Source organism: Anticarsia gemmatalis, chromosome 3 (assembly GCF_050436995.1).
Source record: "Anticarsia gemmatalis isolate Benzon Research Colony breed Stoneville strain chromosome 3, ilAntGemm2 primary, whole genome shotgun sequence".
Lineage (NCBI taxonomy): Eukaryota > Metazoa > Arthropoda > Insecta > Lepidoptera > Erebidae > Anticarsia > Anticarsia gemmatalis.
The window spans coordinates 10575414-10589682 of record NC_134747.1 but is presented as its reverse complement, the minus strand read 5'-3'; the positions used below and the strand labels follow the sequence as shown (position 1 = coordinate 10589682).

Here is a 14269-nt window from a genome sequence, read left to right as displayed (position 1 = left end):
CCAGGCGGCTATAGGCTCGTATTTGAAGCATGAGACATGAGCAACATACGTTAAAGCGAACGCGACCATACAAGTTTCCATGGCAACCATAGTATAAATAAATACAAATAGATAATAAAAAGGCGTCCTAGTTTTGAGTTTGCAGATAAAATTATATAATATACTATATCCATCATGTTCCGAGGAGACAATCCACAGTCTTTAAGTTATGAGCAACAAGCTAAATTCATTCAAGATAGAATTACAAACGTTGAAAAAAACTTTGGAGAACTTTGTGTTGCGTTTGGCGATTACACCAGAAAAACTGCAAGGTAGTTCTAATAGTGCTCGGTACCTAATCTTTCGGTTATTCTCGATGTGTGTCCTAAGTAGGACAAACATCGGGAAACAAACAAACAAACAACAAACAAACATCCTACTTGAGATGATCAAGAATTATAAAAATCCCGCTCTGACCATAAAATAAATCAAAATAAAACGTAGACAAATCAATTCTGTAGGCTCAATTTTATTAGTTACGCCGTACCTAAAATATCATAATGAAATAGGTATCGTATCCGTTTCTTGCGTATTGATAGTACCTACCTACTTTCTATAAAGTGACCACTCGCAGGTTACGTGATATGGGAGATGAGCTTGTTAAGGTCTTAAAAGACTACTCAAATAATGAGCTTGTGAACAAATCTCTAAGCACTGGTCTGGAGAACCTTTCTACTACCTTAACTGCTATTGAAGAATATCGGAACTGCGAAGTGCAACGGTTAGAGGCTAAGGTAATCATTATTTATTAAAACATATAGGTAGGTATGTACCTCCCTGATGTAGATACCTACACTACATAGCTACTCCTCTTCGCATAAGGTCGATGTAAAAGAAAGAACTATTTAGTTTTAGGGTTCCGCACCCACCCTTTGGGTGCGGAACCCTAAAACTAAAAAGTAATAACGGAACCCTATTACTAAGCCGCCGCTGTCTGTCCATCTATCCGTCTGTCACCAGGCTGTATCTCATAACCTGTTATAGCTAGGAAGCTGAAATTTTCACAAATTATGTATTTCCGTTGCCACTATAATAAAAATAACACAAATAATAAAAAAAAGTGTTTTATCGTATATTTTCTCAGGTAATTGGAGAGCTATGCCAATACGAGACAATTTGTAAACATGCCAGGGAGGAGTTAAAGCATACAATGAACGTACGCGAAAAGGAACTGGCTCGCAAGAAAGTGTTAGACAAAGCAAGGGAAAGGCAACCTTTCAATAGACAACAAGTGGTATGTTAATAAGACATGTGTAGAAAAAGAGGTACCTAATTAAGTAGGTAGTTATATGTAGATAGGATCCTTATGAATCACTAAATGCACGCTTATTTGAATTCATATGGGTATGCAATGAGTTACAGTGTCACTATTCCTAACATTTTTTGAAATAATTAGCTTTGCATTTAACTAGGAATCCTAGTTACAGAAGGTTGGTTACTGTCCGCATTGGTGATCCAAAGGAAAGGTGAATACCGGCCCCGCGTATTGGGGCACATTGTCTCTACATCCGCGCTTGTTTATTGGCTTAATTCAAGCAAAAGCTGTTTTTACGGTAGAAAAAAGTGGCATATTTAATATTTGTGCATGTGCATGGTGTTTTTGTGCTTTATGTTCCTTTCTGATAGGATGTTCCCGTCGACTAGGTACATAATATGTATTTCATACTTTATTAGACTTATGCAGAAACAGAGTTATTAAAGGCATCGGCAGAAATGTCCCGTACTGCCAAGGGTCTGAGTGAACAAACGGAGTTCTTCGAGAGACGCAAACTGCAGCAGTTGAAATCGCTCCTATCAGACTTTGTCATGATTGAAATGACTTTTCATGCAAAGGCTGTGGAACTGCTAACGGTTGCTCATCAACAAATTAACGATATCAATGATAAAGCAGATTTGGAGGTACGTTTATTGTTAAATCGATTAACATTTTCACACTTCAGTAATATTTTTTTTTACGTATTATCTTCATTAACATTTTTTTTCTCTGTGAAGCGTTTAAGCGCAGGTCTTTCTGATAACGAGGATCAAACGGTAATTAAATAATCAATTATACAATTTGAAAAGAGCAGTGAGCATTTAACAAATTCGACCAACTCGTCAACAGAATTTCAAGAGAAAATTGCGTTCCCCGGAGAAACAAGTGAACGCAGGAATATCGGCAAGATCGTCATCATTGGGGTCGCTCATGAATCCACAGTCTCCCACCAACGATGAAGATTCAATGGTTTGTTTTCTGTAACTTTATTGAAGAAACTTTTGCTACTTCAATTCTGTAAACGTATGCCTATGGCTCGGAATCTTACTCAGTCGTTATCGCGTGTTCAAACCCCTAGTACCTCCACGTACCTATCTCCTTACCTTGAAGGAATTCGCAAAGCCGTTTCTGCTTTTCGCACAACGTATAAATATGGTGTATATATTGACTTTCCTGCTGCAGAGTTTGCGCAAAATGAGGTCTCCTGAAAAGCAGAGCCTGAATAGATCAGGCTCATTGGCAGCGTTGATGAACCATTCATCCAATAAAGAAGAGGAGGATACATCGGTATAATATTTTTTCAACAAAATTACACTTAATTCTTACAGTCGCTATAACAAGATGCTATTGTTACAGGAATCTGAAGAAAGTGATGATCAAGAGTCCTCTGAAGAGACGGAATCACGTTAGTTTGTCCTTGTAAAATAATAAGGGTGCGTGATCGGAAGATAACTGTAGATAGAATGATGTCAGAATTGGGGGTGTAACAATGGATATATTTTTAAATAATATCTTGTAACTACGTAGCGTAATTTCTTTGGCAGTGCTACACTATTTTGATTGCGTATGAAGCTATATATATAATTATATCTTAACAAGTATATATGTAGACTGTGTAGATGATAAACGTTTAAGATAAACAGTGTAAGCTAGACTTACCTAGGTACTTAGTTTTTAAATTTTGTGCTTTGTTTGTGTTTTAGTTTAATGTGTATAATAAAATATTATACCTATGCATGTATTTACTTATTTTATTGTAATATGATTACAAGTACTTAGGTAAATAAATCATAACACCAAAACCAGAGAGGAGGTACAAGGAAATATCTCCTTACGACCAGTTTCAATAAATCCATCTTAAGTAGAGAACCTACCTACTACAGTTAAGTCACGCGAAGCGTAAGATTTTTTTTTTTTTTTTTCAATAATAAGGATTTTGATTTACCCGACGATCCCTCTCCAATTTTTGTACTTATTAATAATGGATTAGGAATTCACTATCTGCTTAATCAAAGACCTGATCAACAACAACCTTAGTATTTAGGGTATTAATGTTTTTCTTTACTTTTTTTTTTAAATGTTGTTTTTCTGCCACATAGGTACACGTGTACGTGAAGGTAATGCACAAGGCAAGGCCGTATTGTCCATCATTATAACAGCGAGCTAGAGTATTAAATAACAGATCGTGACTAAGGTCAGAGTGCATTATGCCTATAGATACCTGAAGACGTATAAGTACATTATTACCCTATGATTTTTAGGTGTGTACCAAATATTACGAACACAAATATGCACGTAAAGATGTTAGATCTAAAATAGGTGTCGACTGCAGAACGTAATAAACGCATACCTATATCCTCTTGTTTGTAACTTTAACAAGAGTCCTTCAAGCAAGCAATTCATAAATATTAAATCGAAAATATGAATAGCATGTGAGACCACCATTCAGTACCACGAAATAATTTCATTCAAATGTGCACGCGATTCTTGGTGGCGTACCTTTGTGTACCAGGCACTGGACTGATCAATATTCACCCTCCTATAGATAACCACTGTTTGTCTTAGCAACAAAAACATCAAATGTATAATGTAACATAATTTAATTAGAAAATAAACAATCATACAAACAGTTGTGCAATACACATAAATTCACTGTGCTCTAGAAAATTTCACATTATCTGGCAACCCTATGTTATAATTTTGTACATTTATAATTTCAATATTAGTAACTTTGCAATAGAAACATTTACAAATGTTTTATTGAATCCATTCAAAAATACATTTATCACATAACACATTTAGTTTTAACTTTCAATAAGGCATTACATTTTCTTATGAGTCAAAATGACTTGTATAAGATGATAATCTATAAAGAGTGTACAGTGGAATCAAAATATTTTTGTTTGTTTATGCTTTTATTAGTACAAGTTCATAAAGTTCTCTGAAATTATTTCTCCTCACTAAAAGTAAATGCTGTTCGAGAACAATGTTTGTTTTAAATATTTCAAGTTATGAATATAAGATTATTTTACTTTAAGATGTTTTATCAAAATTTTATTTTATTGATTGTTATTTCATATTATAATATGTGCAATTCTTAGTAACTAGTTCCTACAAAGAATGATATATGTGCATAAGCCATTCCCCAGTTAGACAGGGTCATAATTATAACAATTATAACACATTGATAGCCCCTGATATACAGATATTTACGTACATAGGTCTTTATCTAGTAATATGATAAGTGATTCAGGACAATTAGGATGATTGCTTTGAGTTTGAATTATTTCTACACTCATTATACAGTATTAGTCAAATCACAAATGAAGCAAACATCATCAATCAGAAGAGGAATTCCAAGCTTACATCTAGAAATACAGTACATAATAAATTATTATCTACTTTTCATTCTCAACACCTGCTTGTGTCATGAGGTCAGTAATGTTTTTCTCTAATTCATCTACCCGAGTACCCATTTCATCTATTCGGTTAATAATCTGATCGGACATACTCTGGAATTTGTCCTGCATGTTTTGGAGAAGAGACTGCACCTGCAACAATTAAAAAAAATAACTAACCATAATGTAAAAGATTTCTAAAGAAAAAACAATCAAAAATAAAAATACAATACACAATGGTCTATTATCTCACTCAATGTGTTAATCTAATGGTAATTTATTGCGCATTTGTAACCTCACCAAAAATAAAAGATTATGGACTATAGACAGGGTAGATAAAAACTTACATATTGTGTCACCTCCTGCATGTTCTTTGGATCATTTCCCGGCGTTGAGTAGGTGTTTTCCACGTCAGTTGTTGTGTTTTCAGTAGCAATATTTTGGTCTGCCATAGTAATAACTTTTCTCTTACAATATCTAATGCAGTTTTACTTGAAGCGTTCAAGTATATTCACTTTTAACTATTGCGGTATTCCTCTTTAGAGTGTTTTCACGACGAAATTCTGACGATAAATGAACGAAACCCTTAACTTCCTGTGTTTAACAATTGCCTAGCAATTCTAACAAAACGCACCGATTGACCAAACAAAATGAATGACAAACTGACATTGTTGATATTGACATGACAAATGACAGTAGCAGTGTTGCCTACCTACAACGAATAGATAGCTTACTGAACGATACAGAACGTTTCCTTGTTACGTGAGAATGGAATCAAAGATATAACAATGCCTTTATTTATTTACATTCAGAGTCTTCCAAAGTTGTCCTAGGTCTTAAGGTTATGGGAGATTAATATAGTCACGTGTCGTTCTCACCCACGTGTCTTTGAAATTGTGCATCATATCGATGTTTATAAACGTTTAAAAAATCTCGTGTAATAAGTGGTTTATAAAAGTAATACAAAAAATATTATAAAAGAAAGAATGATAGGTACCTACTGATTAGGCTATAACTGTCACTGTCAAATGTCAAGTCTCAAACATCAATAGCCGTTTTATTACGATTAGCAGTTAGTGCTAGAATTATTCCCGGCAAATAAATTTGCTTTAAAGGTGTATATAATTTAAATGTAATTAAATCATGCAGCCCTTGACCTCAAAACCCGAAGTTCAAATCAATCTCAGCAAAGTAAGAATCGATATTTTACACGGCATACGTGAATGTAGTGACCGGGGCCTTACACATACTGTAAAATGGCTTGCAGAGTTAAATTACGCTCTGAAAGACCATAAAATAGTTTATGACCATCCCCCAAATACATACGATGACGGTATTGCATTAGAAGACAAAGAGGCTTATACCTTAGCCAAAAGTTACTTTGACTGCCAAGAATATGATAGAGCGGCGCATTTTCTTGAGAACTGTACCAGTCCTAAGTGTGTGTTCTTGCACAAATACTCTCAGTACATGTCAAGTGAAAAGAAGCGTTTGGACAATGCTACAGACCTTGGCACTGAAAACACAGAGTCAACACAAGTGTTACTGGACTTGTTATCTTATTTTAAGGTAAGGTACAATTTATATCTCTCTATAAATCATTGTCGTAACAGTTGAAACTTCTACCATTTATACAAGAAATACTCTCAAGTTTTTGGTAGACTTGTATCATTCAATCTCTGTGTAAACCATATTGATTCTCATATTATATATATGAGAATCAATATTTGACTATTAGCAAACAGATATAAAATCTGTATCATGGGATTAATTTATAATGCATTTATTATTTCAGGCTAATCATAACAATTTGGATGGGTATCTGTTATACCTAGAAGGAGTAGTCTTAAAGAAATTAGACTTACGCACTGAAGCTGTTGCTGCACTCTTGTTGTCTGTGTCAGCTGCTCCTACTCTATGGTCAGCTTGGTTAGAGTTGGGCTGCTTGGCAAATGAATATGAGGCACTGGACTCTCTCAAGCTGCCTAACCACTGGATGATACATTTTTTTGCTGCGCATGCATTTGTTGAACTCAAAATATCTGAACAGGCTTTAGACTGTTACCTCGACTTAGTAGCAGCTGGATTTGAGAAAAGTACTTATGTTACAGCCCAAATGGCTATTGCACACCATGACAGAAGAGGTACATTGAATATATTTAGATTTCTTATACCTTATTTTAATTAACTGTACAGTAATATCAATCTATAGATCTTTCTATAACAATGTTTTATTTTAGATGTTGATACTTCGTTAAGTTTATTCCGGGAGCTGTACATCCATGATCCATATAGACTTGATAACTGGGATGTGTACTCCCATCTACTCTACTTAAAAGAAAAACGCATGGAGCTAGCTAACTTAGCTCAAAAGGCTGTCTCCATTGACAAATATAGAGTTGAAACTTGCTGCGTTATTGGTAAGTATTTTATCATATCTTATTCAATATGAATAGATTCTTCATAATAGGATCTATAATAGTCTACACAACAAATAATCCAACCTCCATACCATGGTTGGTTAAATCAAGACAGTTAATAAATAATCATCTATGAAATACTTTGGAAGCAGATGTAATTTATTAATTTTGCCTGCCCCAATTAAATTACTGTTCTGACAAAGGTACTCTCTTTCTTCCAAACACCAGATATGAATCCCATGGATAGTGGGATCAGCCAGGTTTTATTTATTTCTTTATTCTGATAGAGGAACATGACCTTAAAAATCATGATTATTAATACTTCTGTAAATCGTTATCATCTATACTAATATAATAAAGCTGAAGAGTTTGTTTGTTTGTTTGAACGCGCTAATTTCAGGAACTACTGGTCTGATTTGAAAAATTCTTTCACTGTTAGCCCATTTATTGAGGAAGGCTATAGGCTATATATCATCACGCTACGACTAATAGGAGCAGAGTACTAGTTAAAAATGTTACAAATACGGGGAAAATTATGACCCATTCTCTCTTATGTGACGCAAGCGAAGTTGCGCGGGTCAGCTAGTAGGTAATAAAAATCATAAAACAGTAAGTTGTTTGTAAATATCTATATTTTTAACTTACAGGTAACTACTATAGCTTAAGAAGTGAGCACCAAAAAGCAGTGGTGTACTTCCAAAGAGCACTGTCATTGGATCCACAGTACTTGTCTGCTTGGATACTCATGGGGCATGAATTTATTGAACTACAGAACTCAAACGCTGCAATACAATGTTATAGACAAGCTATAGGTAATATTATCTTAAGATATGGACGTCATTTCAGTCTAATTAGATTGTAAAATCAATTCAATTCCTTTTTTTAATACTAATAAATTGTGACCCTGTTAAATACAAGCATCAGTATAGGTGCCTTTAGAATTGTTTTTTTTTAATTTAACCTACTTAGTACACTAGTGAAAACTAAAATCATAGTGAGTGGACGGGGTCACTGCAACAAATGAGGTCATAAGGTCAAATCATTTATCTATGTTTGCACTTATTTCAGATGTAAACAGAAACGACTACCGTGCATGGAATGGTCTTGGACAGGCATATGAAATATTGGGATTAAATGGTTACTGCATATACTACTACTCTAGAGCAGCACAGCTTAGGCCTAATGACTCGAGAATGTTGGTGTCACTAGGTGAAGCCTATGAGAAGATGGACAAAATCCCTAATGCACTCAAGTGCTACTACAAAGCTCACAGTACTGGTGATATTGAAGGCATGGCACTATTTAAACTGGCTAAGTAAGTATATTTTGTTGATATTTATTTTTCTATTACCTAGTGTGTCCTAATATCTCTATTGTCAAGTGTGGGCTAGTAATACTATAGGAGATAAATTTTATTCTGACAATATTTTTAGCAGATTTTTCATAAATGTATTTTTTTTTCTGTAGATTTGAGTAATTATGTGAAGTGTATAATGTTAAAATATGTTATAAATACCCAGATTATACGAGAAGTCGAACATGCCGAACAGTGCGGCGGCAGCATACACGGCAGCTTGCCAAGACCCAGCTAACGCCGGGAGCAAGGAACTACCAGCGGCGCAACGATACTTGGCGCAGTACTACCTCCGGTTCTCGCTACTTGACCACGCCGCACATTACGCGTACAAGTGTTTGGAGCATGAGAGTGTAAGTTCTACTTTCTCTATCTCTATATGATGTGATAGTGGTCGTATTCGAAAATGTTATTGCTCAGACTAGAAAAAGAAAGATGCCGTATCTAATGTTATTCGCATGTACCGATAACATGATATTCAGGAAAATAGTGGGGAAATCGAATACTATGTCAAATGGAAGCCAGTAAATAATTACCATTATCTTATTATCAGTTATCTAGATCAATGTCTGAAGATTCAATATAGTTGACAACTGAAGATCGTATAAATATACATTAAAACTTTTTATCTATTTCAGACTAAGGAAGCTGGGAAAAACATCCTCAAAACTATCTCGGAAAAACGATCTTCTGCTTCGGCGTCTCAACAAGCACTGCCCGAGGATCTGCCAGACGCGATAAAAAACGCGTCAACTGTCTCATTAACACAAGACGCACCTAAAACACCTCTACCCAGCCCCAACGTGACGCCCGACAACTTCTCAACACCAGTGTTTACTCGGAAAAGTAGCAAATACAAAATGTGACATACAATCTCTAAGAAATCAAAGATGTAAAGAGACTGATTGATAGTGTATGTGTATGAATATAATGTTGTATAAAGAATAAATATATCCTACGTATTTTTTCTTTAATTTGCATATTCACCTATTGTGAATAATTATTGTGATTACTATGAAGCAGTACTAGTGTTGTGAGATGTCATCAGATTTATGGGAATGTGGTGGATGAATAAAAATCAATATGTATAAAAAATAATAGTGATTATTTTTATTTATACAAATTAACAGATCTTAGTGCTCAAATAGTAAAAAAACAATTACATTAAGAACTAAATAAATAGGAAAGTGCATTGATTAGAAAATAAAAAATTGTTCAAGTTAGCTCCTTGCAAATAATAAAAATAAAACTGATTATAATCACAGATGAAGCACAAATTTGAGAGCTCAATTTCTAACTGTCTAATTAACTAATTCATTTCGTTAAAAAAATACGGAGTATAATTATAATAATGTTAAAACCTTGACTAAGGAAATATTCAGTACAATTTTGTCAAGCAAAATGTTAAATATTAAATAACATTAAAAATAACTTAGATTACATCTGGTGAATTACAAATGTAAATAAAAGTCAACAATACATTAACTCAATAAAATATGAAATGGTACATTTTAGTTCGGGCAAAAATAAGCCTCTATTGGGATCTAATCATCCAACAGTTTTATGAGCAATATACATATAATAACTGGACATGAAATACCTTCCATATTTAAAGTTGTCTCCAAAATATAGAACCTTACTCATTAAAATACCCAATTAAAATATTAAATTGTTTATCTTACATATTGTATCATTTTGTACCGTTCCATACAATTCCAAACTATTCTATGAAAAAGGCCAGTAACCTCGCAATGACATCATTGCGCGCAGGCTCGGCTCGGCCACTGGCTGACTCACTGAACAAAACTTAAACACACAAGGCACCGGATTACTATCATACAATTATAATACCTGTGTTTCAAAATTTCGTATTAGACTACAATATGCATAAACGTAAACAGTTTCGACATTACTGGTCAATACAATACTAACTAGATAATTTAGAATAAAGCTAAAACCAGAGTCTTCATCAATATGTCAAACCTAATAGCTTTGCAAAATTCACACTCTTCACCCATACAATGTAAATACTTTTTAAATTTTACAAAAGTTTGAGATATTTCATATCATTGTAAATATTGATAATTTTAAGGCATATTGAGGCACTCGATTTATCAACCATGACAAGCATGTTGCATGGTGGTAGCTACGGACTGATAACTTAAAATACAGTAACATCCTGACTTACGCGATTTCTTACCTTGTAAAGGTTAAGTAATTATGCGAAATATTGTTTCTCCTTACGACATCAGTACCGCAATCATCCGAGACAGCATAAATTGCTGTTATTACTGTATACCCACTATGGCAAAACATCAATAAATTATTCAACTACTATACAATTGTTCAATAACATTAAATTTGTAGCTTGGTTTGTGCTTTTTGTTACATAGTTTGTTCTTTGACTTCTCACTTAGCTCTTACGTTTCATGAAGATCAATCAGAGGAATGGATTCTTAGAGTTAACGAAACCGCCGTTGTTCGTAGATGGCTGAAAAGAAAACATAACTTGTTAAATAACGTGATTATGAGTCATTCAACTTATAGATAACATATGATTGTATACATGACTCATTGGATATTTGACCAAAACAAAAACGGAATGATTAACATAAAACACATACCTAGGTAGGTATTGGGAAGTACATTATATTTCTAAATAATATCAGTGTTTCCTGCATGTGTCAAAATGATAACACTATCAAAATAGCACATGAATGTGTCAGCTTGTTAGCATTCATACAATGTTCCTAAATTATTTAAATCATGCAACTTTATTCCTGGTATATAATAGGATGGGCTTCTATATCATTAACTGAATAGTCAACATTGACAAAATATTTTTGAACCTACAAATCTATCTAGAATTTTATATCCCTATGCAACCCTGCTTGAAATATGATTTCTAGTGTAAATTACAAAGACCAAAACATATTTTGTATTAAAACAATTCAGTAAGTATTATATGAACTTTTAGAATGTATATTCTGCAACATTATATTTCAGTATACATTTTTAATTAATTATTAATTTTTATTAATTTTTTAATATCTGCTTAGTCAGTTTGAAACATGAGAAGCTTTCTTTAGTTGTGACACTGAGAACAGATAAAATATCATGCTCTGGATGAATATCAAATATCAATATAAGCTGAATTTAAAATCTTTTTGCTTTATTTAATTAACATTAAATATAATAGCCTTAAAGTAAAATTTTTAGAACAACAGAAAATTTAATTGTTCATAGAAGTGGCACATGAATATAGGAACACTTAAATCTAATATTGTCTATCAATTTTTGAATTCCAAGAAATATTTTATTTTACATACAATATATATATAATGTGTCATTTATTGTACACTATGATTTTGTTGTGTTTCTATTTAGATTATTTGGTATTTGCCAATATTGTTAAGGAAAATGTATTAATATATACTAAAATTTAAATAATATGAATATTTTTGTATTATCTCATACCAAATTTGTTTTTGTTATTACGTAACTGTTTTCCTAAACAAAACGTTATACAATTAAAAAGCAAGCTTAGATAAATATAGAAAACAAAAGGTTAGTGGGTTCAATAAGAAGTTACAGTTGGATGTATGCCAAATGTCACTGTAATGTTTCAATTGCAAGTTGATGCAAGTCAGTGCATTATTATGATGTGCCTGACCCATAGAAACATACTAATACATAACACATGCCTGATTAATGTGTTCAACACGAAATACAAACATAAACATGCTAATTAATGTAATCAAGTATTTCAAGGTCTGAGATCAGAGCTGATCTCTAAAATGATTTGCTCTACAATGTGAATTGAATTTGTATTGTGTTGTACAAACAAACATCAACATGGACTATGTGATGCTAATTTTAAGCTACACTATTCAAGAGGGTATGCAATTTCATTTTGATATGAAACTCCTTGCTTCATTGACAGGAACAGATATTTTGCTTGGTATTGAAATTACTGACATAAAATACCTCTGGTTTATAACTATTTAACAAGTATATTATATTCAAATAATTCTTACCATGAAAGGGTTGACTGGTACAGGAACTGGAGCAGTGGCAGTACTCCATCCTCCATTGAAAAAGGGGTTCTTATTGGCAAACAGATCATTGGTTGCAGTGCTTTGGAATGGATTTTTATTATTTACAATAGTGGTTTCCTCTGAAACAAAAAGGAAAATAATTAAATAAAAAACTGACCTAAAAGAAGTTGGTATGTAGAATATTACTGTAGTGTTATTGTGTATGCATAGGCAAACTATGCACATAAACAAAACAAGCAATACCTCTCTATTATCTTTCTGTTATCTATTTGTATTTTATAAAACAAAAAGACAATTGTTTGAATATGTGACTACTAGTATCCACTTACCCATATGTTTCATATTCTGCTGTCTTAATGCCAGATCTAGGTCTGCTAATGCTGCATATCGGTCATCTGTAGAAAGAACAATAATTAAATTAGACATTTTTACATATACAAAAATAATAAATTAAATACAATATTTAAATAATTTGTAGACTCACTTGTTGGTGGTGTCGGGGGACCAAAAGCATTGAATGCTGGTGCATTCATGGACGGAGGTGACATAAAATTGTTATTCATATTATTGTTGAATTGACTACTGTTATAAATATTCGCTGTAGAAAAATCAACAGGAAAACTGTAAAAGGACAAAAATATATAAAGTACAAATTCCCCATGAAACAGATGAGATATGAATTTAAAAAATAGCATGTAACTCACTCAGGTACAGGGGCTGATACAGCGGCAGGTACTGGGGTGACGTTTACTGTATTCAATAGAGGTGGTGCTAAACTACTGACTGGCTGAACTACTCTGTGGCTTATATCATTAGCAGCAGGTAGTAAATTATTCACTACTTTAGCAGTTTGAACTACCGGGTTATTATTCACTGTATTCTTCGATGTTTGCGGCGCAATCGATATCAAAGGCGTTGGGATAGCGTTACTTCCGGCTTTAACTTTAGATTTATTTTTTGTGTAATTCCCGTTGACAGACGCTACACTGTTCAGCTGCGAGTCGAGATAATACCGCTTCTTTTCATATTTATCGGACATGAAATCCTTTACGCTTTGTTCGTCAGTAAAATTCACACTTTCACCCTCGTAAAGGCCTAACCAAACGCGCCTACAGTAGTCGTTCCCTCTCGCTTTTATAAATTCTATTTCTTCTGGCGTGAAAGTGGCCATGGAGATGGACTTCACGCGGTGAGGCGGAGTAAGGCCACGCCTGAAATATAATACAACCATCCATTTGTTGATCATATTCATTAGTAGACAAAAGCAGAATAACGTAGAAACAATACTTACAGCATTCCCGAACATTTTGAACACACGAAAGAACCGATCGTAGTATTTACGTATGTAGGCCCCCTTTGGTTGCAATCTAAACAATACTTGTTACCGTTTAGTGAAATGAGTTCACGTAAAATTTCTAAATTTTTATCGTCCTGTTTGCGACGATTTGCAGCCATTTTTGTAATCTATGTGTGAGTAATGTTTTATTTATGTATAGATGCGATTTATGTTTGAGCCAGTGTGTGTGTTTGAAGAAAGTATTCAGACAGTAGCGAGAAGTATGACCAGCCTAAAATTTAAAAATCAAACCCATACCTCTTTGACACTAGATGAATACAATATTAATTATTCTAGTTATCTGTTTTAATAAAGGTATTAAATAAACCAAAGGCGTGTGTCCATCACTGTAAACTTTTATTATGGTACGTTGATGCTTAATGAATCCTTAAAAGTATTTCATTCATTC

At 33.5% G+C, this 14269-nt stretch overlaps 4 protein-coding genes across 5 annotated transcripts; 2 read left to right on the top strand and 2 right to left on the bottom strand.

Annotated features, from left to right (window-relative positions):
• Nucleotides 1-115: 115 nt before the first annotated feature.
• Nucleotides 116-3027, top strand: Fam92 (CBY1 interacting BAR domain containing protein Fam92). Of its 2 annotated transcripts, XM_076136510.1 has the most exons (8): nucleotides 116-311; nucleotides 614-773; nucleotides 1124-1273; nucleotides 1714-1938; nucleotides 2032-2070; nucleotides 2144-2263; nucleotides 2477-2581; nucleotides 2651-3027. In XM_076136510.1, exons 1-8 carry the CDS (start codon nucleotides 175-177, stop codon nucleotides 2702-2704), a joined length of 990 nt encoding a protein of 329 aa, XP_075992625.1. In that variant the 5' UTR covers nucleotides 116-174; the 3' UTR covers nucleotides 2705-3027. The 2 variants fall into 2 exon arrangements, with proteins under 2 accessions (XP_075992625.1, XP_075992626.1); XM_076136511.1 differs by lacking the exon at nucleotides 2032-2070.
• An 850-nt stretch (nucleotides 3028-3877) lies between these two features.
• On the bottom strand, nucleotides 3878-5368 carry LOC142987625 (uncharacterized). Its single transcript, XM_076136512.1, has 2 exons — nucleotides 5040-5368; nucleotides 3878-4845 (listed from the first exon to the last, which is right to left on the bottom strand). The coding sequence occupies exons 1-2, from the start codon at nucleotides 5142-5144 to the stop codon at nucleotides 4693-4695; spliced, it is 258 nt and encodes an 85-aa protein (XP_075992627.1). The 5' UTR covers nucleotides 5145-5368; the 3' UTR covers nucleotides 3878-4692.
• Nucleotides 5369-5696: 328 nt separating this feature from the next.
• On the top strand, nucleotides 5697-9564 carry Cdc23 (cell division cycle protein 23). The gene is made up of 7 exons (XM_076136508.1): nucleotides 5697-6261; nucleotides 6488-6836; nucleotides 6933-7112; nucleotides 7760-7924; nucleotides 8181-8427; nucleotides 8633-8819; nucleotides 9105-9564. The coding sequence occupies exons 1-7, from the start codon at nucleotides 5836-5838 to the stop codon at nucleotides 9330-9332; spliced, it is 1782 nt and encodes a 593-aa protein (XP_075992623.1). The 5' UTR covers nucleotides 5697-5835; the 3' UTR covers nucleotides 9333-9564.
• drongo (Arf GTPase activating protein drongo) lies at nucleotides 9553-14055 on the bottom strand. The gene is made up of 6 exons (XM_076136509.1): nucleotides 13816-14055; nucleotides 13229-13735; nucleotides 13009-13145; nucleotides 12854-12919; nucleotides 12504-12643; nucleotides 9553-10957 (listed from the first exon to the last, which is right to left on the bottom strand). The coding sequence occupies exons 1-6, from the start codon at nucleotides 13977-13979 to the stop codon at nucleotides 10907-10909; spliced, it is 1065 nt and encodes a 354-aa protein (XP_075992624.1). The 5' UTR covers nucleotides 13980-14055; the 3' UTR covers nucleotides 9553-10906.
• Between the last annotated feature and the right edge of the window lie 214 nt (nucleotides 14056-14269).

Bases quoted from the DNA above. Each gene is read 5' to 3' on its own strand.
- Fam92 (XM_076136510.1), top strand. From the start codon at position 175: ATGTTCCGAGGAGACAATCCACAGTCTTTAAGTTATGAGCAACAAGCT. The intron at 1,274-1,713 runs GTATGTTAATAA...ATACTTTATTAG, and splicing joins CTTTCAATAGACAACAAGTG to ACTTATGCAGAAACAGAGTT. The intron at 2,582-2,650 runs GTATAATATTTT...CTATTGTTACAG, and splicing joins AAGAAGAGGAGGATACATCG to GAATCTGAAGAAAGTGATGA.
- LOC142987625 (XM_076136512.1), bottom strand. From the start codon at position 5,144: ATGGCAGACCAAAATATTGCTACTGAAAACACAACAACTGACGTGGAA. The intron at 4,846-5,039 runs GTAAGTTTTTAT...TAATTGTTGCAG, and splicing joins TGCAGGAGGTGACACAATAT to GTGCAGTCTCTTCTCCAAAA.
- Cdc23 (XM_076136508.1), top strand. From the start codon at position 5,836: ATGCAGCCCTTGACCTCAAAACCCGAAGTTCAAATCAATCTCAGCAAA. The intron at 6,837-6,932 runs GTACATTGAATA...GTTTTATTTTAG, and splicing joins TGCACACCATGACAGAAGAG to ATGTTGATACTTCGTTAAGT. The intron at 7,925-8,180 runs GTAATATTATCT...CACTTATTTCAG, and splicing joins ATGTTATAGACAAGCTATAG to ATGTAAACAGAAACGACTAC.
- drongo (XM_076136509.1), bottom strand. From the start codon at position 13,979: ATGGCTGCAAATCGTCGCAAACAGGACGATAAAAATTTAGAAATTTTA. The intron at 13,736-13,815 runs GTAAGTATTGTT...ATTATATTTCAG, and splicing joins TCAAAATGTTCGGGAATGCT to GCGTGGCCTTACTCCGCCTC. The intron at 12,920-13,008 runs GTGAGTCTACAA...TTCTTTCTACAG, and splicing joins TCCCCCGACACCACCAACAA to ATGACCGATATGCAGCATTA.